We start from the raw sequence: 25,255 nt of genomic DNA, 5'->3' as shown, positions 1-25,255 counted from the left end.
TGGTGTGTACTGCAGTGCATCTTGTAGATCGTATACATCACTGCGTGCTGGTGGTGGAGCTGCACTCATCCAGGCAAGTGGGAGCATTCCATCCCACTCCTGGCTTGTGCCTGCTAGCTGGCGGACAAGCTTTGGGAAGTTAGGTGAGTTACTCTCTGCAGTACTACCAGCCTCTGACCTCTCTAGATCGTGAGTCCAGGCCTACAAATTATAGCTTAGAGATACAGCACTGAAACAGGCCCTTCAGCCCACCGAGTCTGTGCCGACCATCAACCACCCATTTATACTAATCCTACACTAATCCCATATTCCTACCACATCCCCACCTGTCCCTATATTTCCCTACCACCTACCTATACTAGGGGCAATTTATAATGGCCAATTTACCTACCAACCTGCAAGTCTTTTGGCTTGTGGGAGGAAACCGGAGCACCCGGAGAAAACCCACGCAGACACAGGGAGTACCCAGAATGCGCCGCCGTTAACCACTATGCTACTTTTCCCTTAGTATTATCTGTATAGTCTTGCATTTAGCATGTCACACTTTTGTTGTGCTCCAGGGCGGCGCAGTGGTTAGAACCGCAACCTCACAGCTCCAGCGACCCGGGTTCAATTCTGCGTACTGCCTGTGTCTGCGTGGGTTTCCTCCCACAAGCCAAAAGACTTGCAGGTTGGTAGGTAAATTAAATTGGCTGTTATAAATTGCCCCTAGTATAGGTAGGTGGTAGGGAAATATAGGGACAGGTGGGGATGTTTGGTAGGAATATGGGATTAGTGTAGGATTAGTATAAATGGGTGGTTGATGGTCGGCACAGACGCGGTGGGCCGAAGGGCCTGTTTCAGTGTTGTATCTCTAAACTAAACTAATGGCTCAAATTCAACACTTGCTTCGCTGCTTCAACCCATCTTAAAATTCTCAGCTCTGCTTCCTACTTTCGATCTTTCTGTTTCTAGTTATAAAATGTGCACCTTACATCATATCTTGCAACTGAACATCAACACTGAGATCTTCTAGTTTTTAGTTATACTTTGGGATGTATCTTAATACATTAATATTGTAATGTATTTTCCTGTAGGAAGGACTTTCACAGAAAAAACCCTTGTTTGAACAAAAATACATTTAGATTTTCACTTTTTCATTCATTCAATAAATGTCCTTCAAAGGAAATTTAACAAGATAGTGGACAGCTGTGGGATACTTACTTCACTACCATCACCATATAAACACCCTCACGTTGCCATAAAATACTGCAGATGCTGGAAATCAATAAAAACAGAAAATGTTGGAAATGCTCAGCAAGTCGGGCAGCATCTGTGGGGAGAGACAGTTACCCTTTCAGGTCAATGAATCATCAAATGTTAACATGAGGGTCAACAAAAAACATCTGAAAAAGCTTCAGTCTAACTATCTTGATCTCATTTGCTTAAACATGATCCAAATGAAAAATGTCAGATGATACATGATAATAGAAAAGATAAAATCATTTGTTCCCAATTTCCTTGGACTCTCAACTGAAATTGAAACACAATAAGCATGGGCAATCCTGCCCCAAGATAGATCTGCATGGATTTCACTGGGACAGGGAATAGTTGCATCTACCTTTCCTGATCAGCCTGGCATATCAAAGAAGGAAGATGGTGTAATCCACCTGAATTTCTTCTGCATCTCATACCTCAAGCACACTGAATATCAACATTTCAGTTCCATAGAATCGTGGAAGTGGGGACCAAGGGAGTGTCGGGGCTGAGATTGTAGCCTCGAATGCTCCAAAAAAGGAATTTTAACCCCGGTGTAACCAGCCCTCAACTTTTTACTCCAGCTACTGGACGTGCTGGCTTCTCCTGCAAATAGTTAGCCAATGCTACATTCTCCGGGCGCCAATTCTAAGTCACACATTAATACAATGTAAATTGCAGATGGTGATTCCCACTCCAAAGTCCGAGCAGGCAAGCAAAATTGTGAATTTTGGGTCCCATTCTTTTCCTTGACCAAAACAACCCATTTAATCAATGAAGCTATTACCCAGTGGGTGTCAAATAGCAGCATGAAACACTTTGCAGGTTACAGATGACCTTCTTCTGAAGACACAATCACAGTCAAAGCAAATACAGTGGTAAAATCATCATGTTTAGGGTCAGAATCCATTTTATGTACAATTCGCATGGTGAAATGCAACATCCTGAGCCGATAAGCATTTCTGTTATTCTGTCTTGGTTTTTGATTGCAATTCCCTTTTCTTGTAGTTTGAGATCAATGCCAACAGAATGAAGCAGTTGATGGAAAGAAATACCAACCCAGCCACCCAGATGAGCAGAAATGTGTTCTGTCCTTCAAACTCTAGATAGTATGCAGGGGTGAGCCATAATCCCTAGATTGACAAAACCAAAACAGAAAAAAAAAAAAATCAGAAACCAGTTCCAGGTCCAAAGAAATGTGATTTTATACAGATAAGCTATTAGCATATGATAAAGTTAACAGTCCCTTTTCTATAACTTATTTCTTTCTCCTTCCCTCACCCCAAATTGTGTCTACATGCATCAGATATTGGAGAGATTAGGCAGGCAACTGACTCAAAACTGGTTACTAGTGGCCCTAACAATCTCCCACTAACTTCCTATTTCATTCTGTGGGAAACAGTTGGCCTTTGATCAGCCCTTCCCCATATTTCAGTCCAGGAGCTCAGGATGTAAGGGAATTGTCATGTGCCATTACTCACTGATGGTCCAACACACCTAATTCAGTGTTTTATGGACATTGCCAAAAGCAAGTTTCAAAGACGTTGTCGATTTCTATGCTAACAGTCATGAACCGTTTGCCAGCCTTTTGAGACCCACCATTTGATGAATAACCATGTTTCGCCAATGGTTAAAACACACAAAAATCTACAAAGTTGACTCACTTTTACATCTCCCCGGTTACTATGGCCTACATTCATATACCTCCTCATGCAGAAGACTGTCTCATTATAAAGTGCTTTGAGGAGAAAAGAGATACCATGGATCCTGAGCATGAGGGTGGGAAACTGAAAAGCACAGTCAAAAAGGAGAAGTTATGATGGCAGGGAGGGAGGGACGCAGGAAAGGAACAGCAAACTAAGTACAGAATTCTAGAGAGTAGGAGCATGGTGACTGCCGATGCTGGATTGAGAGGACTAAATGTAAAGCTGGAGTACAGGATGAGGCCTTGGAGAGATTTGAAAGCAAGATGAAGCGTTTTGAACTCATCACACTGGTGCATAGGAAGCCAATGGAACTTGGGAGAGATCAGGGTAATGGGAGTGTGGGGCTTTTCACGAGTGAGAAAGCAGAGAGCACGGTTTTGGATGGGTTGAAGCTTATGGATGGTTGGTGGAGGAAGGCTGACCAGAAGGGCATTGGAGAAGACAAGGCTAATATAATAGGATTTTGGTGGTAGAAGGGGGAGGTAAGCAATGCTATGGTGATGCAACAGCCAGCAGACACTCACCCAAAGTCTGCCAACACAACACTGGACAACCAGGAGGAGCTGCACAAGAGCAGCCCAGCAACAATCATCCACTCCATGGTGTTAAATTCCAGAAAGCTTGTTATGGAAGGATAATGCTGGAACCTATCTTTACTCAGTTTCACATTTATTGTACAGAGTAAAAGAATTACAAACATGTAGCTCCTCACTCAAACCCTCCACCACTCTCCATAAGTGTCTGCTTATAAAGTGCTCAAGACCCCAATTAACACTCTCTATCTGCAGATAATCAAACAATTGATACACAATTAACAGATTAACACATGGAACCCCCAATACCACTGAGTTTTAATTGTCAGCAAATTCACATCAATATCTTACCAAACAGGATGCTACAGATAAATTTGTGATATTGAGACAGCAGCATTAAGACAGTGCTACAGTACAGCAAAAGTACTAACCTGACCAGTAAACCACAAAGCTAGCAGCACCACGCCTCTTCTCCAGGTAAGTGTCAGATATGGAAGAACCACTGGTAGCAGACAAGTGTACCACAGGAAGTACTAAAATTGAAAATATATGTGCAAGTTATTTTAACACATTCAATGTATGTTTCACTAAAACAAGAGAATGGGGTGGGGAAAGAGAGACGAGAGGATGGGGTTAGGGGGTGGGGATGTCAAGGAGAGAAGGGATGGCAGCAGATCTGGGGCAGTGGAGGGGATGGAGAGAAAAAGGGCAAGAAGGGAGAGAAGCAGTTGATGAGGGAGTGACAGTGGGAGAAGGATAGATGGAGAGAAAAAGGTGGGGGAAAGAGACACAGAAAATCAGGCAGAGGCGGAGGGCTGAATTTTAATCAGCTTAGAGGTGGGAAGGCTGGCAAAATGGCGCAGGAAGTCATGTCATTTTGCCAGCGGACAGAAAGCTGGCAGATTGCCCAGCTGCAGGTGGTCAACTGAGCCTCTTAAGTGGCCAATTAAGGGCCATTTCCTGCCTCCATGGGCATTCTACCTATGTCAGGAAGCACTGCCATGTGGTTATACTGCCCAGTGTAACCCGATGGCCTCCCAGCGGCAATGGCGCCGTCTGCTCATAGCAACCCTGCCCCACCCTGATCGCTGGTGTCTATCTGGCCCCAACTACCACCAACCGTACTTGCTCTTCTTTGAAGGCACCCAGCCATTGAGGTGCCCTCTGTCTGCAGCTGCAACCTCAGCAAAAGCTGATGAGGCTGCCAAGCCTCTAACAGGCCTAGTCAGCAGTCTGCTGCCCTGAATAGGGCGGCAGCCACTTAATTGGCTGTACCCGGCAAAAAGCAGCCCTCAGTCCCGCCGCAGCGGGGCCACTTTTGGTCTCAGCAGCAGGATTTCTGCCACCTCAGAAAAATTCCAGCCTGAGAGCAGGAGCTGGAAAGAGAGAGAGAGCAATCAATCTCTCCAAATTAGTCTACAACAGACCAAGGTGAGCAAAATCAGCAGTGGTGGACAGTTTTGGGAACCATAGGTTCAAAGTCACCAGTTTCTCCCAAGCATGCTACACTTACATGATATTTCTCAAATTGCTGATTTACTGTATCCCCAAGTATCATTTTCTGAAAAAATTCTATCTAATTTGCATGAATCAACATCTGTTTGCACCATCTCCCTAGAGAGTCTGTTCCATCAACTGATGACACGCTCACTGAAATAATGGGCTGAATTTTACCACGGGCTTGAGGACCCCAATGAAGGGGCCAAATGGGGGTCCCGAACCTGGACCTGCCTGGCAATTTTAATGCAGCTGGCCTCCTTGTCGGCTGCCTCCAGGCCTAGCCCAAATCAGAGGGCCAGCAGCTAGGAGACTCTGGGGTCGCCTCCATCATGGTGCCCCGGAGAGATAAGTGTAATTTAAAATTCTGGATGGCCGAGGCCGGAAGGCCCACCAATCGGAGGAGAAATCCCTCGGGGGGGCGGGGGCTGCCTTTCGTCCCCATGACCCCCCTCTTTGGGCCAAGGAGCCTCTACCTCCAATGGCCCTCTGGGCTGCCCTGCCTAATGGCCCCTAATAGGGGGCTTAATCATGCAAATCAGTTGCCTGCCTCTGTGGAGCAGGCAGCCCAGTCTGTAGTCCAGCCTGCCACTGGGAACCTTCCCTGGCAGTGGGGCTGTCAGGGAGCTATTTTACTGGCACCCACTCCCTGCACCCCCACCACCCCCCCCCCCCCCACCCAATTCCCACCACCCAGGGGTCAGCAAGATCCATGCCAATGTTTCTACACATTAGTTCTGAATTTACCCTCCACCTCTACCCCACAAGCACAGGCCATGTCCTCTGGTGCCACTATTCTGGACAAGGTGGAATAGTTTATTGTTTTCTATATCATGTAGTCCCTTTAGAATCCTAAAAACAGAATTCAATTATACAATTTGGTTTATTCAAAATTCTAAAATGGTCATTTTCCAGGGGAAAGCTGAGCTGTATGTGTCCATCAGAAAGCCTAAAAGGAGAATTACTTCAGACTCACCTGCGAAGTGCACACTTTATTGAAAGTGACAAAAATAGCAGTGTGAAGGAAGCAGCAGAAGGTCAGGTCCTTGCAATAGATAAATGACGTGAAGAAGAGCAGCAGGAACTGTGGGAGGAAAGCAGCTAGTCCGAGAGCAGAGCTCCACTCGCTCTCTGCGGTCAAGTACAACATGTAGAAATATGGGGAGAAATTGTGGCGAATGTCTCTTCTTGTTAAGTGGTAAAGGTACGTGTGCTCCAGAAATTCCCAGCCATACCTGGATTTTAAAAAAAGCATGAACTGTAAACAGAAACTGTCATTTTACTCTGTCAAATCAGAGTTTGTAACATAATGCTATTTTTCATGGATGATATTTTTACTGTGCATGTGCAAATTAAGTAGCAATGAGAATTTATCTGGAGAGAAAAATTTGCAGTCCCACGGGGAAAAGGCGGGGATGTGGGACTAGGTGAGTTGCTCTTGCAGAGAGCCAGCATGGACATGACAGGCTGAATGGCCTCCTTCTGTGCTGTAATCATTACATGATTAATGAGAAAAGCCGACATTATATCGATCGCAAATTTTAAAATCAGATCCAGTATGCAGAACATTGGGCAGTAAGCTGAGGACTGACATTCTCTGCTACGTTTGCATTCATACCCATGATTCTCCACGCAGTGAAGCTTTCTATTCTGAGCCCTGGCATGGTGTAAAGGCCAGACACATCTAAATGGAGGTAAAAATGTTGGAGAGTCAGTCACTCTTCACTCCTGTTGGATGACACAGTGTTGACAGAGGCTGAAAAACTAATATCCAGCCCGCCCTCCTGACTGAGGAAGGCTTGTGGTGCAGTGAGAGTGAGAGAAAAAAACTCTACATGTAATCAAAATTAAGGCTCTCGTTTTTCCACCAAAGGAATTTGCGTATGAACAGTACATATTGTATAGGCACAGCCAAAACAATGTCGAAAGATATTTAAAATCAGTTCTTATTAGAAATTTAAAAACTGTTTTTCAGGTTGTATTTTGAAATGTAAAAAGAGAAAACATGTAGGGAAAAAAGTGGCACTGCTCTTAAGTGCATTAATACAGCATAAGCTGTGGTCCACCTGACTGGTAGTAATAATTCTTTGTTTATTGCTCCACACATTATGCTCCCCAGAATCAATTCCTAGATCTTCCATTGCTACCTTTCAGACATTAATACCTCATTTATACCGCCAAAACAATTTTCATTCCATCATTTAACTGCATTCCTTTGGCCCCGAGTCTCCCCATTTACACTCGGATGCACGTTTGACAACAATGGAATAACTGTCAATGAGCATATTGCTCATTCAGAACAGACAGTATGCCTTGCAGGGAAGGCCCAGATAGGCTTGCTACCAGACCCAAGATGGTTGACTCTGTGCAAGAGCCATGGAGGCAACAGTTTCATCGAATCATACAGGCCATTCAGCCCACCGTGCCTGTGCTAGCTCTTTGAAAGAGCTACCCAATTAGTTCCGCTTCGCCATTTTTCCCTTGCAACCCTGTAATTTTTCCTTTGAGTATATATCCAACTCCCTTTTGAAAGTTACTACTGATTCTGCTTCCACCACCATTCCAGATCATAAAGAACTCGCAGTGAGATTTGCTAGTGCTGTTGGGAGGGGTTAAACTAAATTGTCAGGGGGGGTTGGGAACCCAAGAAGGAGCTCAGATTGGAGGGAAGCAAAACTGGTAACAGGAAGTAGAGAAGTAGTAAGCGAAACTGGAAGGCAGACGAGACAAAGGCAAACATCAAATAGGATCAGAATGAGGAATAATGTTAAGACAAAGTTAAGGGCAGTCTATCTGAATGCATGCAGCATTCGCAACAAGGTAGATGTTGAAGGCACAAATAGAGGTAAATGGGTATGATTTAATTGCCATTACGGAGACGTGGTTACAGGGTGACCAGTACTGGGAACTGAATATTCAGAAATATTCGTCATTTAGGAGGGATAGGCAGAGGTGGGGTAGCGCTGTTAATAAGGTGAGATCTGAACATTAGAGAGACAGGATCTTAGATCAAAGGAGCAAGATGTAGAATCAGTTTGGGGGGAGCTAAAAAAACAGCAAGGGGCAGCAAACATTGGCAGGAGTTGTTTATAGGCCACCAAACTGCAGTGGTAATATTGGACATGGTATAAATCAGGAAATTAGAGCTGCATGTAGCATGGGCAATATAATAATAATGGGTGAATTCAATTTACATATAGATTGGGTAAACCTAATTAACACTAATGCTGTGGAGGATGAATTCCTGGAGGGTGTACGAGATGGGTTTCAGGAGCAGTATGTTGAAGAACCAACGAGGGATCGAGCTATTTTAGATTTAGTATTATTAATGAGAAAGGGCAAATTATTGGCAGTGCTGGAAAGGAGCCATTAGGAAATAGTGACCACAATATGATAGAATTCTACATTAAGTTTGAAAGAGATACAGTTCATTCTGAAACTAGGGTCTTAAGTCTGAACAAAGGTAACTATGAAGGTATGAGGGGCATGTTGGCTATGGTGGATTGGGAAAATACATGAAAAGATTTGATGGTAGACAGGCAATGACTAGTATTTAAAGAAGTATTCATAGTTTACAACAAATATACAAACACAAAAACCAAATAGGAACGGTGAATCAACTGTGGCTAACAAAAGAAATTAAGAAATAACAAAGTGCTGGAAAAACTCGGCAGGTCTGGCAGCATCTGTGGAGAGAGAAGCAGAGTTAATGTTTCAGGTCAGTGACCCTTCTTCAGAACTGGTAGATATAAGAAATGGAAAAGATTCTAAGCAAGTAAAGCGGGGGCAGGGCAAGAGATAACAAAAGAGAAGATATTGATAGGACAAGGTCACAGAATAGCTGACCAGAAGGTCATGGAGCAAAGGCAAACAATATGTTAATGGTGTGCTGAAAGACAAAGCAGTAGTACAGATAGGGTATTAATGGCCTGAAAACTGAACAGGCACAAGCACAAACATGAAAATTTTAAAAAAAAACAGTGGGTAGGCACAGTAGAAACAAACTAAAATAAAATAAACAAAAAAGAAAAAGAAAAAATAACTAAAAATAAAGGTAAAATGGGGGCCCCGTCATGCTCTGAAATTATTGAACTCAATGTTCAGTCCGGCAGGCTGTAGCTTGCCTAATCGGTAAATGAGATGCTGTTCCTCGAGCTTGCGTTGATGTTCACTAGAACACTGCAGCAATCCCAGGACAGAGGTGTGAGCACGAGAGCAGGGGTGTGTGTTGGAATGGCCAGCAACCGGAAGCTCGGGGTCATGCTTTCGGACTGAGCGGAGGTGTTCCGCAAAGCGGTCACCTAGTCTCCGTTTGGTCTCCCAATGTAGAGGAGACCACATTGTGAGCAGCAAATACAGTATACCACATTGAAAGAAGTACAAGTAAATCGCTGCTTCACCTGAAAGGAATGTTTGGGGCCTTGGATAGTGAGGAGAGAGGAGGTAAATGGGCAGGTATTGGGGGTAATGGAGGAGTGGACCAGGGTGTCACGGAGAGAATGATCCCTTCGGAATGCTGACGGGAAGGGAGGGGAAGATGCCTTTGGTAGCGGCAGCACGCTGGAGGTGGCGGAAATGGCGGATGATGATCCTTTGGATATGGAGGCTGATGGGGTGGAAAGTGAGGACAAGGGGAACCCTGTCATGGTTCTGGGAGGGCGGGGAAGGGGTGAGGGTAGAGGTGCGGGAAATGGGCCGGACACGGTTGAGGGCCCTGTCAACCACAGTGGGGGGGAATCCTCGGTTGAGGAACAAGGAAGACATATCAGAAGCACTGTCATGGAAGGTAGCATCATCAGAGCAGATGCATCGGAGGCGGAGAAACTGGAAGAATGGAATGGAGTCCTACCAGGAGGCAGGGCGTGAAGAAGTGTAGTTGAGGTAGCTATGGGAGTCGGTGGGCTTATAATGAATATTAGTAGACAGCCTATCCTCAGACATGAAGAAAAAGAAGTTGAGGAAGGGGAGGGAAGTGTCGGAGATGGACCAAGTAAAGGTGAGAGAAGACTGGAACTTGGAAGCAAAGCTGATAAAGTTTTCCACTTCGGGGCGGGAGCAGGAAATGGCACCGATACAGTCCTCAATGTACTGGAAAGAGTTGTGGGAGGGGGCCTGAGTAGGACTGGAACAAGGAATGTTCGACATATCCCACAAAAAGACAGGCATAACTAGGGCCCATGTGGGTACCCATAGCGACACCTTTTACGTGAAGGAAGTGAGTGGAGTTGAATGAGAAGTTGTTCAATGTGAGAACAAGTTCAGCCAGGCAGAGGAGGGTGGCGGTGGATGGGGACTGGTTGGGCCTCTGCTCAAGGAAGAAGCGGAGAGCCCTCAAACCGTCCTGGTGGGGGATGGAGGTGTACAGAGAGTGGATGTCCATAGTGAAGAGGAGGCGGTTGGGGCCAAGAAACTGGAAATTGTCAAAATGACGTAGAGCGTCAGAAGAGTCACGAATGTAGGTGGGAAGAGTCTGGACTCGGGGAGAAAAGATAAAGTCAAGATAGGAAGAAATAAGTTCAGTGGGGCAGGAACAGGCTGAAACAATAGGTCTGCTGGGACAGTCCTGTTTGTGGATTTTGGGAAGGAGGTAGAAGCAGGCTGTCTGGGGTTGCGGGACTATGAGGTTGGAAGCTGTAGAGGGAAGATTTCCAGAGGAGATGAGGTCAGTGATAGTCCTGTGAACAGTCGCTTGATGTTCGGTGGTGGGGTCATGGTCCAGGGGAAAGTAGGAAGAAGTGTCTGAGAGTTGGCGCTGAGCCTCTACAAGGTAGAGGTCAGTATGTCATACAACAACAGCACCACCCTTTTCTGCAGGTTTGATGACAATGTCGGGGTTAGACCTGAGAGTACAGATTGCGGCAAGTTCAAAGGGGGACATGTTAGAGTGAAGGGGGCAGAGAAATTGAGATGACCAATGTCTAATGCTTTGTCTTTCAGCACACCATTAACATATTGTTTGCCTTTGCTCCATGACCTTCTGGTCAGCTATTCTGTGACCTTGTCCTATCAACACCTTCTCCTTTGTTATCTCTTGCCCCACCCCTGCTTTATTTGCTTAAAATCTTTTACATTTCTCATATCTGCCAGTTCTGAAGAAGGGTCACTGATCTGAAACGTTAACTCTGCTTCTCTCTCCACAGATGCTGCCAGACCTGCTGAGTTTTTCAAGCACTTTCTGTTTTTATTTCAGATTTCCAGCATCCGCAGTATTTTGCTTTTATAAAAGAAAATAAGAATTGCATTAGGTCAAAGGAAATGGCTTATAAGGTCGCCAGAAAAAGTGGTAAGCCCAAGGATTGGGAGCAATTCAAAGTCCAACAAAGGAGGGCCAAGAAATTGATAAAGAAAGGGAAGATGGAATATAAATGTAAGCTAGCCCGAAACATAAAGGCGGACTGTAAAAGCTTCTTTAGGTATGTGAAAAGGAAACGATTAGCTAGAACGAATGTGGGTCCATTGCAGGCAGACAGGAGAGATTGTGGTGGAGAATGAGGAAATGGTCAAGAGACTAAAAATTACTTTGTGTCTGACTCTATTTTTTTATTTTTATTTATTTATTGATACAGCACTGAAACAGGCCCTTTCGGCCCACCGAGTCTGTGCCGACCAACAACCACCCATTTATACTAACCCTACAGTAATCCCATATTCCCTACCACCTACCTACACTAGGGGCAATTTACAACAGCCAATTTACCTATCACCTGCAAGTCTTTGGCTGCGGGAGGAAACCGGAGCACCCGGCGAAAATCCACGCGGTCATAGGGAGAACTTGCAAACTCCGCACAGGCAGTACCCAGAATTGAACCCGGGTCCCTGGAGCTGAGGCTGCGATGCTAACCACTGCACCACTGTGCCGCCCTTCACGGAGGAAGGCACAGGAAATCTCCCAGAAATATTAAGGAACCAAGGGACTTGTAAAAATGAGGAACTGAAAGTAATTAGTATCAATAAAGAGGTAGTACTTGAAAAATTAATTGGATTGAAAGTTGATAAATCCCCCGGACAGATAAGCTACATCGCAGAGTATTGAAGGAGGTGGCTGTAGAGATAGTGGATGCATTGGTGGTTATCTTTCAAAATTCTATAGATTCTGGAAGATTTCCTCCAGATTGGAAAGTAGCAAATGTAACCCCATTATTTAAGAAAGGAGAGAGAGAGAAAACAGAGAACTAGAGACCTGTTAGTTTGACGTCAGTAGTAGGGAAATGTTAGATATAATAAAGGATGAGATAACTGGACACTTGGAAAATGATATGATTGGATAGTCAACATGGATTTGTGAAAGGGAAATCATGTTTGACAAACCTGTTGCAGTTTTTTTGAGGAGGTTACTTGTAGCATAGATAAAGGAGAACCAGTGGATGTGGTGTATTTGGATTTTCAGAAGGCTTTTGATAAGGTCCCACACAGGAGGTTAGCCATCAAAATTCAGAGCACATGGGATTGGGGGTAATATACTGCAATGGATTGAGAATTGGTTAACAGACAGAAAGCAGAGAGTAGGAATAAACGGGTCATTCTCAGGATGACAGGCTGTTACGAGTGGGGTACTACAAGGATCAGTACTTGGGCCACAGCTGTTTACAATCTACATAAATGACTTGGATATGGGGACCAGTTGTAATATTTCCAAATTTGCGGATGACACAAAACTAAGAGGGAATGTAAGTTGTGAGGAGGATGCAAGGAGGCTTCAAGGGGATTTGAACAGGCTAAGTGAATGGGCAAGAACATGGCAGATGGAATATAATGTGAGTAAGTGTGAAATTATCTATTTTGATAGAAAAAAAAGACAGAGTATTTCTTAAATGGTGAGAGGGGTTTGTAAGTGTTGATGTCCAAAGAGACCTGGGTGTTGTCATACTAGGCCCCCACCTGCCTAGAATGAGGCATATTAATTTTGTCATTGATTTTAAACTGTTACTGGAATGAAGAAAGGACTTATTAAAACTGGCTGGAAAAGATATTTGCATATTAACAGACAGTGATTGGAAGGACAAAGGACCATTCCCTGAAACATTCAACCCACAATGGACTGTGATCACCAGGTGTTGTGTGTAAGAGGAGCATTCCAGATACTGCTAAGGTGATACAATCAAAGACGTGGTCAGACTAGTTAGTCACATGACTAACCTGCTTGGCAACCTGGGGTTTTCTGAATTGTACAAACAGTTTGAACTGAGAAAGACTATTTGCTCCTAGATTTGAGAAGATCTCTCTCCTGTCTGCTCCCATCTCTTTCTCACAAGCCTCTGAATCCACTGAAGACACATGAACCCCAAGAGAGAAAAGTCTCCTACAGCAAACAAGGTTTAAGAATAATACTGGACCCCAGTGAAAAGCAAGATCTACCTACAATTCAAAGGACTCTACAGTGAGCTCGAAGAACCGTAATAAAAACTCTTCAGATATTGCTTCAAACTTTTCCACTTTACTTTTCTTCTGCTCTTTTCTGTCTCTATTTGCATGCGTGTACCGCATATACAACGTGAGCATGTCATGCATCCGTAGGCATTAACCGAATTAGAGTTTAAGTTTAATAAATTTCAACTTTTCTTCTTTAAACCTAAGAAAGCCTATTTGTGCTGGTTTCTTTGCGTTATAATTGGAAGTGGTGAACAAGGATTCACCAAGGGGGAGCTAAAAACACGGTGTGTTTAAAATTAAACTCTGTTACGGTAAGACAAGGTGAAGGGTGAAAGGGAACCTTAGACCCCTTTCTCACCTGGTCGTAACAGTGTCCTTGTTTATTAGTCACTAAAAGCTAGTATGCAGGTGCAGCAAACAATTAAGAAGCCAAATGGCATGTTGGCCTTCATTGCAAAGGGATTTGAGTACATGAGTAAAGATGTATTGCTTTAATTGTATAAAGCCTTGGTGAGACTGCAACTGGAGTATTATGTACAGTTTTGGTCTTCTTTTCTACGGAAGGATATATTTGCCATAGAGGAAGTGCAACGGAGGTTCAAGAGACTAATCCCGGAGATGGTGGGAATGTCTTATGAGGAGAGATTACAGAAACCGGGCCTGTATTCCCTGGAGTTTTGAAGAAATGAGAGGTGATCTCATTGAAACTCACAAAATTCTTACAGGGCATGACAGGGTAGATATGGATAGGATATTTCCTCTGGCTGGCGAGTCTAGAACAAGGGGACACAGTCTCAGAATAAAGGGCAGGCCATTTAAGACTGAGATGAGGAAGAATTTCTTTACTCAGAGGGAGGTGAATCTGTGGAATTCTCTACCCCATAGGGCTGTGGAAGCGCGATCGTTGAGGTTGTTCAAAACAAAAATCGCTAGATTTCTGAATACTAACGACATCAAGGGATATGGGGAAAAATGGCGTAGAGGTAGATGATCAGCCACGATCTGTTTGAATGGTAAAGCAGGCTTGATGGGCTGAATGGCCTTCTGCTCCTATTTCCTACGATCCTATGAGATTACTGCACAAAAATAATTGTCCTCATCTCCTCTCTGGTTCTTTTGCCAATTATCTTAATTCTGTGTCCTTTGGTTTCTGGCCCTCCTGCCAGTGGAAACAGTTTCTCCTATCATAACCCCTCATGATTTTGAAAACCTCTATTAAATCTCTCCTTAACCTTCTCTGCTCTAAGAACAATCCCAGATTCTCCCATCTCTCCACATAACTGAAGTCCCGCATCCCTGGTACCACTCTCGTGAATCTCTTCTACACCCTCTCGAAGACCTTGAAATCCTTCCCAAAGTTTGGTCCCGAGAATTGGCCACAATACTCTAGCTGAGATCGAACCAGTGATTTATAAAAGTTGAGAAAAACTTCCTTGCTTTTATACTCTATGCCTCTATTTAGAAAGCCAAGGATCCTATATGCTTTAACAGCCTTATCAACTTGTCCTGCCACCTTCAAAGATTTGTGGATGTGAACCCCCAGATCTCCCTGTTCATGTACCCCTTTAAAATTTTAACATATTGTTTAAATTGTCTGTCCTCATTTTTCCTTTAAAAATACATCACTTCTGTGTTAAATTTCATCTGCCATTTCACCAGTCTATGTTCTCCTGAAGTCTGCTCCTATCCTTTTGATTGTTTGCTACATTTCTGAGTGTGGTGTCATTTGCAAACTTTGAACTTGTACTCTGTATATCCAATGCCAGGTTAGTTTATATACATAACAGCAGCAGCAGTGGTCCTAATTCTGGCCCTGCAAGACACTGGCCTCCAATCTGAAAAACAAATCACTCACCAAGAAACAATGCTGCCTGTCTCTTAACCAATTTTGTATCTATGCTGCCACTTAATTCCATCTATGGTTGTCAAATTTGCCAACACGTCCATTAAGTGGCATTTCATGACAATGCCTTTTGAAAGTCCATATACACAAAATCAACAATACTAACTTAGTCAGCTCTCCATCTAGCTTTGCTGTAATCCAAGGATAATGGCACTGGTGCTGTGATTAACACAAGTAAGATTGCTCAAATGGCAGATTTTCATGCATATATTCAGTGAGCTTTGGCAGACTCTTTGTGCATGGCAATACAGTCCAGCCCAATCCTGCCCCCACCCAATCACAGATGTGTACATTTGGACAAGGAAACCTCCTGCCCTATTGCCCTCTCAGCTGATGAATTAGTACTCCTCCATGTTGAACACTACATGGAAGAAGCACTGAGGGTAGCAAGGGCACAGAATGTACTCTGGGTGGAGGACTTCAATGTCCATCACCAAGAGTGGCTCGGTAGCACCACTACTGACCTAGGCCTTAAGGTCATAGCTGCCAGCCTGGGTCTGCAACAGGTGGCGAGAGAACCAGGAGGGAAAAATCTACTTGACCTCACCATCACCAATCTACCTGTCACAGATGCATCTGTCCATGACAGTATTGGTAGGAGTGACCACCTCACAAGTCCTTGTGGAGGCAAAGTCCTGTCTTCATACTTAGAACACATACCATGTGAGACGGCACTACATATAGATCACAGCAGATCGAACAGGTCAAAAATGGGCATCCATACAAACATACGAATTAGGAGCAGGAGTAGGCCACTCGGCCCCTCAAGACTGCTCCGCCATTCAATAAGTTCATGGCTGAACTGATCACTCCACATTTCCACTTACCCCTGATAACCTTCCACGCCCTTGCTTATCAAGAATATATCTACCTCTGCCTTAAAAATATTCAAAGGCTCTGCTTCCTCCAACTTTTGAGGAAATGAATTCCAAAGACTCACGACTCTCAGACAAAACATCTCTCATCTCTGGCGTAAATGGGCGACCCCTTATTTTTAAACAGTGACCCCTGGTTCTAGAATCTCCCACAAGGGAAAACATCCTTTCCACATCCACCCTGCCAAAACCCCTCAGGAATTTATATGTTTCAATCAAGTTGTATCTTACTCTTCTAAATTCCAGCGGATACAAACCTAGCCTGTCCAATTTTTCCTCCTAAGACAGCTTGCCCATTCCAGGTATTAGTCTAGTAAACCTTCTCTGTACTGTCTCCAACACATTTACATCCTTCCTTAAATAGGGAGGCCAGTACTGTACACAGTACTCCAGATGTGGTCTCACCAATGCCGTATATAGTTAAAGCATAACCTCCCTACTTTTGTACTCAATTCCCCTTGCGATCCATGATAACATTCTATTAGCTTTCCTAATTACATGCTGTACCTACATAATAACCTTTTGCGATTCTTACACTAAGACACCCAGATCCCTCTGCATCTCAGAGCGCTCACCATTTAGATAATATGCTTCTTTTTTATTCTTCCTGCCAAAATGGACAACTTCACACTTTCCACATTATACTCCATTTGCTAGGTCTTTCCCCACTCACTTAACCTATCTATATCCTTTTGTAGCCCCCTTATGTCCTCTTCACAAGTTACTTTCCTACCTATCTTTGTGTCATCAGCAAATTTAGCAATCATACGTTTGGTCCCTTCATCTAAGTCATTTATAGAAATTGTAAAAAGTTGAGGCCCCAGCAAAGATCCCTGTGGCACACCACTCATTACATCTTGCCAACCAGAAAATGACTCATTTATGCCTACTCTCCGTTTCCTGTTAGCTGGCCAATCTTCTATCCATGCCAATATTACCCCCTACACCATGAGCTTTTATTTTCTGCAATAACCTTTGATGTGGTACCTTATCAAATGCCTTCTGGAAATTCAAGTACAATACATTCACTGGTTCCCCTTTATCCACAGCACATGTAACTCCCTCAAAGAACTCTATTAAATTGGTTAAGCATGATTTCCCTTTCACAAAACCATGTTGACTCTACCTGATTATCTTGAATTTTTTCTAAATGCCCTGCTATAACGTCTTTAATAATAGCTTCTAACATTTTCCCTAAGACAGATGTTAAGCTAACTGGCCTGTAGTTTCCTGCTTTCTGTCTCCCTCCCTTTTTGAATAAAGGAGTTACATTCGCTATTTTCCAATCTAATGGAACCTTCCCCCCCAATCTAGGAAATTTTGGAAAATTAAAACTAATGCATCCATGAAGTGTTGTGGGCCATCAGCAGCAGCAGAATTATATTCAACTACAATCTGTAACCTCATGGCCTAGCAAATCACTCACTCTATCATTACCATCAAGCCAGGGGACCAACCCTGGTTCACTGAGAAGTGCATGCCATGAGCAGCACCAGACATATCTAAAACCCAACCTGGTGATGCTACACCACAGGACTACTTACATGCTAAACAGCATGCTATACACAGAGCTAAGCGATCCCACAACCAACGGATCAGATCAAAGCTCTGCAGTCCTGCCACATGCAGTCGTGAATGATGGAGGACAATTAAACATCTATCCAGAGGAGTCTCCACAAACTTCTCATCCTTAATGAAAGCAGAGTCTACCACAGTACAAAAGAAAAGGCTGAAGCATCGGCAACCATCTTCATCCAGACGTGCTGAGTGGATAATCCCTCTTGGCCTCCTTCTGAAGTCCCGAGCATCACAGATGCCAGTTCTCAGCCAATTTGATTCATTCTACGCGTTATCAAGAAATGGCTGAAGGCAGAAGGCAGTGGATATTCAAAGGCTACAGACCCTGACAACCTACCAGCTGTAATACTGAAGACTTGTCCTCCAGAACTAGCCATGTTCCTAGCCAAACTATTCCAATGCCACTACAACACTGGCATCTACCCAACAATGAGGAAAATCGTCCAAGTATGTCCTCTCCACAAAAAGCAGGACAAATCTCTTCAATCTACTCTCAATCAGCAAAATGATGAAAGGTGTCGCTAACAGTGCTATCAAGTAATAACCTGCTCATCGATGCTCAGTTTGGGTTCCGCCAGGGTCACCTGGCTCCAGACCTCATCACGGCCTTGGTCCAAACGTGGACAAAAGCTGAATTCCAGAGGTGAGGTGAAAGTGACTGCCCTTGATATCAACGCAGCTTTTGACTGAGTGTTGCATTAAGGAGCCCTGGCAAAATTGAAGTCAATGGGAATCGGGGTGGGTGGGGAACACTTCTTTGGTTGGAGTTATACCTAGCATAAAAGTAGATTATTATGATTGACAATCATCTCAGCCTCAAGCCATCTCTGCAGGGGTTTCTCAGGGTAGTATCCTTGGGCCAATCATCTTCAGCTGCTTCATCAATGACTTTCCTTTGAACATAAGGTCAGAAATGGGGATGTTTACTGATTACACAGTGTTTAATACCATTCGCAAATCCTCGGGTACTGAAGCAGTCTGTATCCGCATGCAGCAAGATCTGGACAACATTCAGGCTTGGGCTGATAAGTAGCAAGTAACATTCACATCATACAAGTGCCAGGCAATGACCATTTCCAACAAGAGAGAATCTAACCATCTCTCTTTGACATTCAACGGCATTATAAGCGCTGAATCCCCCACCATCAACATCCTGGGGGTTACCATTGACCAGAGACTTAACAAGACCAGCCATATAAATACTGTAGCTACAAGAGGTCAAAGGCTGGTATTCTGTGGTGAGTAACTCACCTCCTGACTCCTTAAAGCCTGTCCACCACCTGCCAGGCACAAGTCAGGAGTGAAATTGAATGCTCTCCACTTGCCCGGATGACTGCACCTCCAACATCACTCAAGAAGCTCAACAACATCCAGGACAAAGCAGCCTGTTTGATAGCCACCCCATCCCCCACCACTAGCACAGTGGCAGCAGCGTGCACTGCCAGAAAGGTGCATTGCAGCAACTCGCCAAGGCTCCTTCGACAGCACCTTCCAACCCAGAGACCTCTACCACCTAGAAGAACAAGGGCAGATGTGTGGGAACACCACCACCTGCAGGTTCCCCTCCAAGTCACACACCATCCTGAGTTGGAATTATATCACCATTTCTTCAGTGTCGCTGGGTCAAAAATCCTAGAACTCCCTCCCCAACAGCATTGTGGATGCACCTATAGTAGATGGACTGCAGCGGTTCAAGAAGGCAGCTCAACCAGCTTCTCAAGGACAATTAAGGATGAGCAATAAATGCTGGCCTTACCAGTGATGCTCACACCATGAAAATGTTCCTGCAGGTGTCACTGGAGAATAATTAAGAATGGGAAACCCACCTGATTTTCTCTTCCCCAGTTGTAGTGACCCCTACTGCCGCCTTAACAGAGATTAAGCAACTCAGCAGACACACAGTCAAACCTGGGACCTCCATCCTCATCAGTATATGGCATTTACTCATCGAACCATTAGGCTACAAGTACTTTCAATTACTGTACCTGCAATAGAAGAGTACTCCCAGGGCAAGAAATACCAGTCCAGCAACACCAACGAATAGCAGTACCTCCCGATTTAGCAGTCTGGAAACCAGCTTCAGGAAAGCCCTCACATGACTGCGAAGGCCCACGTCTTTAAGATAGCCTTTATTCTTTGTAGTAGGGGTATCATTTTCCATTGCTTGCTGGTCCGTCTGAAGTGATAGGACTATGGGGAGTGCATAGGTCACGGGGTAAATTTTCATATGTACGGAAAGCCCATAAAACAGTGCAGCCTTCACAATGTGCCTGCTCTCCAGGTAGTGCAAAGTAGCCAGTACCAACACCGCAAGAATGGCTTCTGCATTCCCTCTGCTCGAGACAGTCATTGGCAAAGGGTTGAAAAGCCATAGGCTGCAGTACCAGCATGCTCTGTGACTGTCCAGTCCTCGAAGGCATAGGATCCCGTGCATGAGATAAGCAGCAAGGACATCACATATAATAAAGAGGAATTTTCCATACAGTTCCGTGAGATAGATGTTGGGAGTCAGCATCCATGCCAGCAATGGGGTGTAACGATAGGTTGCCCTTCTGTATGGAGAAGCCCCCTGAAAGCAAATAGGAAAACCAATTCATTGATCAGTGTTGACATGGTGTATTTAGCATATTGGCACAAATAAGTTATTAGAAAATGCACTTCAACATAATGCAGTATCTTTCTTGCATAAGACTCAATTTATCTCAATTTGCTCCCACCTCATCCACAACCAGTGACAGATTCACAACCACCAGTACTTCACCCCGTTTTATATATACATAAAATTGCTTTCCCAAATCCTAAGTTTGGAAGGAGAAAAATCGATAATTAAACAGTTATTTCTCCAAAGCAAGCTTTGCTGATATGCTTTAATGACACTTATGCAGCCACAAGAATCAAATTTCTATGAAGTACTTTCAGTCACAACTCAGGGCTTGTTAAAAGCTTTTCTGGGCAAGGAACTTGCATCCAGCTTTTTAAACATAACCAAAATCCAAAAAACATCTCTACTTCTTGTGAGTAAGAACAGCTCATGAGAGTAACAGTTAACTAGATCATCATAACAGTATGGGAATGACTGCCGTTTACTGCATTCAGGCTCTTCTCTAAATCATCTTTACACACTGTTCTTACAAAATTTCTCCAACTCATTCTAATTGTCATTTCTTTTGCATTAACAGTAAATAGATATTGTGTGTATTTGTAAAGGGGAAGACAAAAGATGACTTCTAGATTCCCAGGAGATGGAAAACAAAAATCTGCCAAGCACAAATTTACTTAGCATAGCAGCACAAGATTATAGACATGCGAGTAGCTAATTAAACTTAAGAGGTAGGAAATTTGTGGTGAAAACATGGGACAACCCAACCAGTAAGAGTTGAATATGCAAAGTGCAGTAGCAGCTCAATTAATGATATACTTTATTAATAGTGCATCCCAGTCCAGAATCTGATTAAGCCAAACTATACAGGTCACTTTGTACCTCAGCTCTGATATATTCAATGTCAATAGTAAACTATGGAAACTCTACAGCATCCGGCATCAGAGGTAACTATTCCAGAATTACAAAGTGGAAACTCAAAGGTCCTTCAGACGTCACAGTACTATTTTACAGTCTTTGATCTCTATTTGTAATTTTGACATTCTTGGGAACACAAGCAGAAAAATACCCTAAACTGTTTACTCCCGGCCATGCTGTCAAAAGACCATTTTGTTCCCAGAACCTTTGAAACAAAAACACCCAATCAGAAGATAGTCAGTAGATGGTGTGGCTGCATAAAGCAATCATGATTCTCATTTGCCACACATACTTAAAGGTCCACTGAGATCTATTTGCCAATTTGTACAAGATCTTAGGGTCCAGTAGTGTTGTGGTGAAGTTACTAGACTAATTATCCAGATAACTTAAGAGACTTTGAATTCAGTGTAAAAACAAAATCAGGGGATTCATCGGAACATAAGAACTAGGAGTCGGTGCAGGCCATATGGTCCCTTCAGCCTAATCTGCCATTCAATAAGATCATGGCTCAACTTTTGCATCAACTCCACTTTCCTGCCCTATACCCATATCCTAGTGCCCAAAAATCTATCGATCACGTTCTCGAGCACACTCAATGAGCATCCACAGCCCTCTGCGATAGAGAATTTCAAAAATTCACAAACAAATGAGTGAAGACATTTCTCCTAATCTCAGTCCTAAATGGCTGACCACTTATCCTGAGACTGTAACCCGCAGTTCATGACCCTCCAGCCAGGGGAAACAGCTTCTCAGAATCACTCAGTTTCCAGGCTGTAACTGTCTCCTTTTCACCACTAACATCCAATACCTCCACCCCCACCAGGACAGTCTGAGAGCTCTCCACTTCTTCCTTCAGAGATCCAACCAGTTCCCATCCACCATCACCCTCTTCCACCTGGCTGAAGTTGTTCTCACATTGAGCAACTTCTCCAAATAAAAGGTGTTGCTATGGGTACCAGCATAGGTCCTAGCTATGCTTGCCTTTTTGTGGAACATTCTTTGTTCCAGTCCTACTCAGGCCCCCTCTCACACCTCTTTTTCCAGTACACTGATGACTGTATTGATGCCATTTCCAGCTCTCGCCCTTAACTGGAAAATAGACTTTGCTTCCAATTTCCACCCTATTCTTGCCTTCAGATGGTCTATATCTGGCTTGTCCCTTCCTAGACTTTTCTGTCTCCATTTCTGGGGATAGGTGATCAACCAATATTCACTATAAGCCTACTGACTCCCACAGCTACTTTGACACTTCCTCACACACCACTTCTTGTAAGGATGCTATTCCATTCTCCCAGATTCTCCGTCACATCTGTTCGGACAATGAAACCTTCCATACTAGCACTTCCGATAGGTCTTCCTTTTTCCTCAACCAGGACTCCCCCCATGGTAGTTGACAGGACTCTTGACCATGTCTGTTATATTTCACGTACTTCTCTCACCCCTTCCCCTACCTCCCAGAACTATCTCCCCTTGTCCTAAACTTTCACCCCACCAGCCTCCGTAGTCAATGGATCATCCTCTGCTATTGACACAACCAAACACATCTTCCCCTCCCCTTTCAGCATTCCGAAGGAACTGTTCCCTCCGTGACACCCTGGTCCAGTCACCTCAACACCCCTTCTCTTTCCCATGCCACTTTTCCATGTAACACCTGCCCTTTTACCTCATCCCTTCTCACTAAGGCCCCAAACACTCGCATCACGTGAAACAGAAATTTACTTGTGCATTTTTCAATTTAGTATACTGTATTCACTGTTCAAGAAGAGGTCTCCTCTACATTGGAGACCAAATGCAGACTGGGTTAACTGCATTGTGGAACACCTCCGTTCAGTCTGCAAGTGTGACCCCGAACTTCCAGTCATCTGTCATTTTAATTCTCCACTTGCTCCCACTTTGACCTTTCTGTCCTTGGCCTGCTGCAGTGTTCCAATGAAGCTCGAGAGCAGGACCTCATTTTCTGACGGGGCCCAGACTCTGGATTCAGGCAGTTCAATAATTTTAGATTGTAACCACTGCCCCAATTTGTTTTGTTTTTCTTTGCTGGTTTGTTTTGTTCTCTTGTTTCTCTATTTTCTTTATTTTGCTTTCAAGCGGTAGCTATTCAGGATGCTGCCATTCTCGAACCACATCTTTTATTTCTTTACTGCTCCCATTACCACTCCCTTTGGCCATTTAATTTTCCTGTCGTCCTCCCTGTCACAGACCTTCCCTTTTGTTCTTCTTTCAACCATCCCCCCTTTCACTTGCTCAAAACCCATTACATTTCTAAATTTTCCCAGCTCTGATGAAACGTTAACCATGTTTCTCTCTCCACAGATGCTGCCAGACCAGCTGAGTATTTCCAGCACTTTTTGTTTTTATTTCTCTCAGCATCTACCCTGTCAAGCCTAAGAATTTTGTACATTTGAAAAAGGTCACCTCTCTTTCCTCTAAACGACAGAGAATAAAGGCCCATTCTACCTAATCTCTCCTCATAGGAAAGTCCTCACATCCCAGGAATGAATCTAGTGAACCTTTGTTGCACCACTCCCAAGACAAGTATATCCTTCCTTAGGTAAAGAGTCCAAAACTGTACACAGTACTCCAGGTGTGATCTCACTAAAATTCTATATAACTGCAGCAAGACTTTTACTCTTATACTACAAACCCCTTGCAATAAAGCTAACATACCATTTGCCTTCCTAATTGCTGATGTAACTCCATTGTTACTTGCTGTGATTTTTGTGCAAGGGCCCCAAATCCCTCTGAGCACTAACATTTCACATTTGAAAAATATTCTGCTTTTTCAGTCTTCCCTACATCATACTCTATCTTTCATCTGCTTACCCAGTGAACCAGTCTATATCACTTAACCTATCTATATCACTTTGCAACCTCTTTTCCTCCTCCTTGCAGCTTACTTTCCATCTAGCTTTGTATTGGCAGCAAACTTTGATATGCTACACTCAGTCCCCTCATCCAAGTCATTGATATCAACTGTAAATAGCTGAGGTTCTTAAGTGCCCTCCGATGCGGCCTGGCAAGACATTCAGTTATGATCATCAGTGGTAGAGTTTCCTGTGATTGAGGGTTGTAGAACAAAGGAACATGAAGATTGAATGTTAAGAAATTTGGGACAAAGAAGAGGAGAAACAAAGAATAGACTACTGGAGTTAGTAACTTATGTGTAGACCATGATTTTTTTTGAAGTGGTTTGAAGTTTTGAAGGGTGATGATTTTGCAATTCCCATTTGCACATCCTCTGAACTCAACTTTTGTTCTTGGGACTTGTTCCATTACACCTTCTGTCATTTTGTCTTTTGTCATCCCTTTTGTCATTTAATCTCTCCTGCCTTCTACCCCATAACAGACCTTCCTTTCTGTTCTCCCCCACCCCTCTTCCTGTCTCTATACTCATTTACAACCTTCTTCCAGTTCTGACGAAAGTTCATCGAGCTAAAACATTAACTCGTCCCCTCTCCACAGAGCCTGCCTGACTTGCTGAACCCTTCCAGCATTCTGATTTTATTTCACACTCCGTAAAACACCGCAGTTTTTGAACTTTATGTGCCCAGTCGAGTTACCTGAGTGACAAACCTGGCGGCGTCCGTGAAGACGCGATAATCTACATCCGTGTATTTAACCAGCATGGAGCGGTCCTGGTGCAGCCCATAAAAGACGAGGCCGACGCGGATGCAGAGAGCGATTGCAAACAGCGCAACAACCCCGCGGCTCGGAATCGGGCCCATTCAAAGGCAGAGTGGCGCCACCGCCCCTTTAACAGGTGGAAATTTATATCGGCTCATTTAAAGGGAAGGTCACCAATAGTGGGATCTAAAAGTGAAGTGGCCTAATTTGAGCGGACCGTTCTGGCGGTTCCTCATCTTCCAGGGTTTTTACTTCCCATCATTTCTTATTCTGGGCAGTTATTCAGGCAGGCCTAAGAAAACCAACAGAGCAGTTAGCACCCTCCCTCGAATTTTCCTCAACACCATTGAAGCACACCGTGCGATTCAAAGGGACGCTTTCGATGGACCAATCACCGCACGTACGCTTACCAC

The 25,255-nt window shown here is 44.0% G+C and overlaps 1 protein-coding gene across 1 annotated transcript; it reads right to left on the bottom strand.

Annotated features, from left to right (window-relative positions):
- Positions 1-770: 770 nt before the first annotated feature.
- pigm (phosphatidylinositol glycan anchor biosynthesis, class M) lies at positions 771-25,242 on the bottom strand. Its single transcript, XM_068055704.1, has 5 exons — positions 24,779-25,242; positions 19,684-20,267; positions 5,949-6,207; positions 3,907-4,008; positions 771-2,369 (listed from the first exon to the last, which is right to left on the bottom strand). Exons 1-5 carry the CDS (start codon positions 24,941-24,943, stop codon positions 2,202-2,204), a joined length of 1,278 nt encoding a protein of 425 aa, XP_067911805.1. The 5' UTR covers positions 24,944-25,242; the 3' UTR covers positions 771-2,201.
- Positions 25,243-25,255: the final 13 nt, after the last annotated feature.

The sequence above is a fragment of the Heterodontus francisci genome, chromosome 2 (genome assembly GCF_036365525.1).
Source record: "Heterodontus francisci isolate sHetFra1 chromosome 2, sHetFra1.hap1, whole genome shotgun sequence".
Taxonomy (NCBI): domain Eukaryota; kingdom Metazoa; phylum Chordata; class Chondrichthyes; order Heterodontiformes; family Heterodontidae; genus Heterodontus; species Heterodontus francisci.
Note: the sequence above shows the minus strand (reverse complement) of the source record. Positions and strands in the feature narration are given on the sequence as shown.

Bases quoted from the DNA above. Each gene is read 5' to 3' on its own strand.
- pigm (XM_068055704.1), bottom strand. From the start codon at position 24,943: ATGGGCCCGATTCCGAGCCGCGGGGTTGTTGCGCTGTTTGCAATCGCT. The intron at 20,268-24,778 runs GTAACTCGACTG...ATTTGCTTTCAG, and splicing joins CCGCCAGGTTTGTCACTCAG to GGGGCTTCTCCATACAGAAG. The intron at 4,009-5,948 runs GTGAGTCTGAAG...TTTCAATTTTAG, and splicing joins ATAAAGTGTGCACTTCGCAG to TACTTCCTGTGGTACACTTG.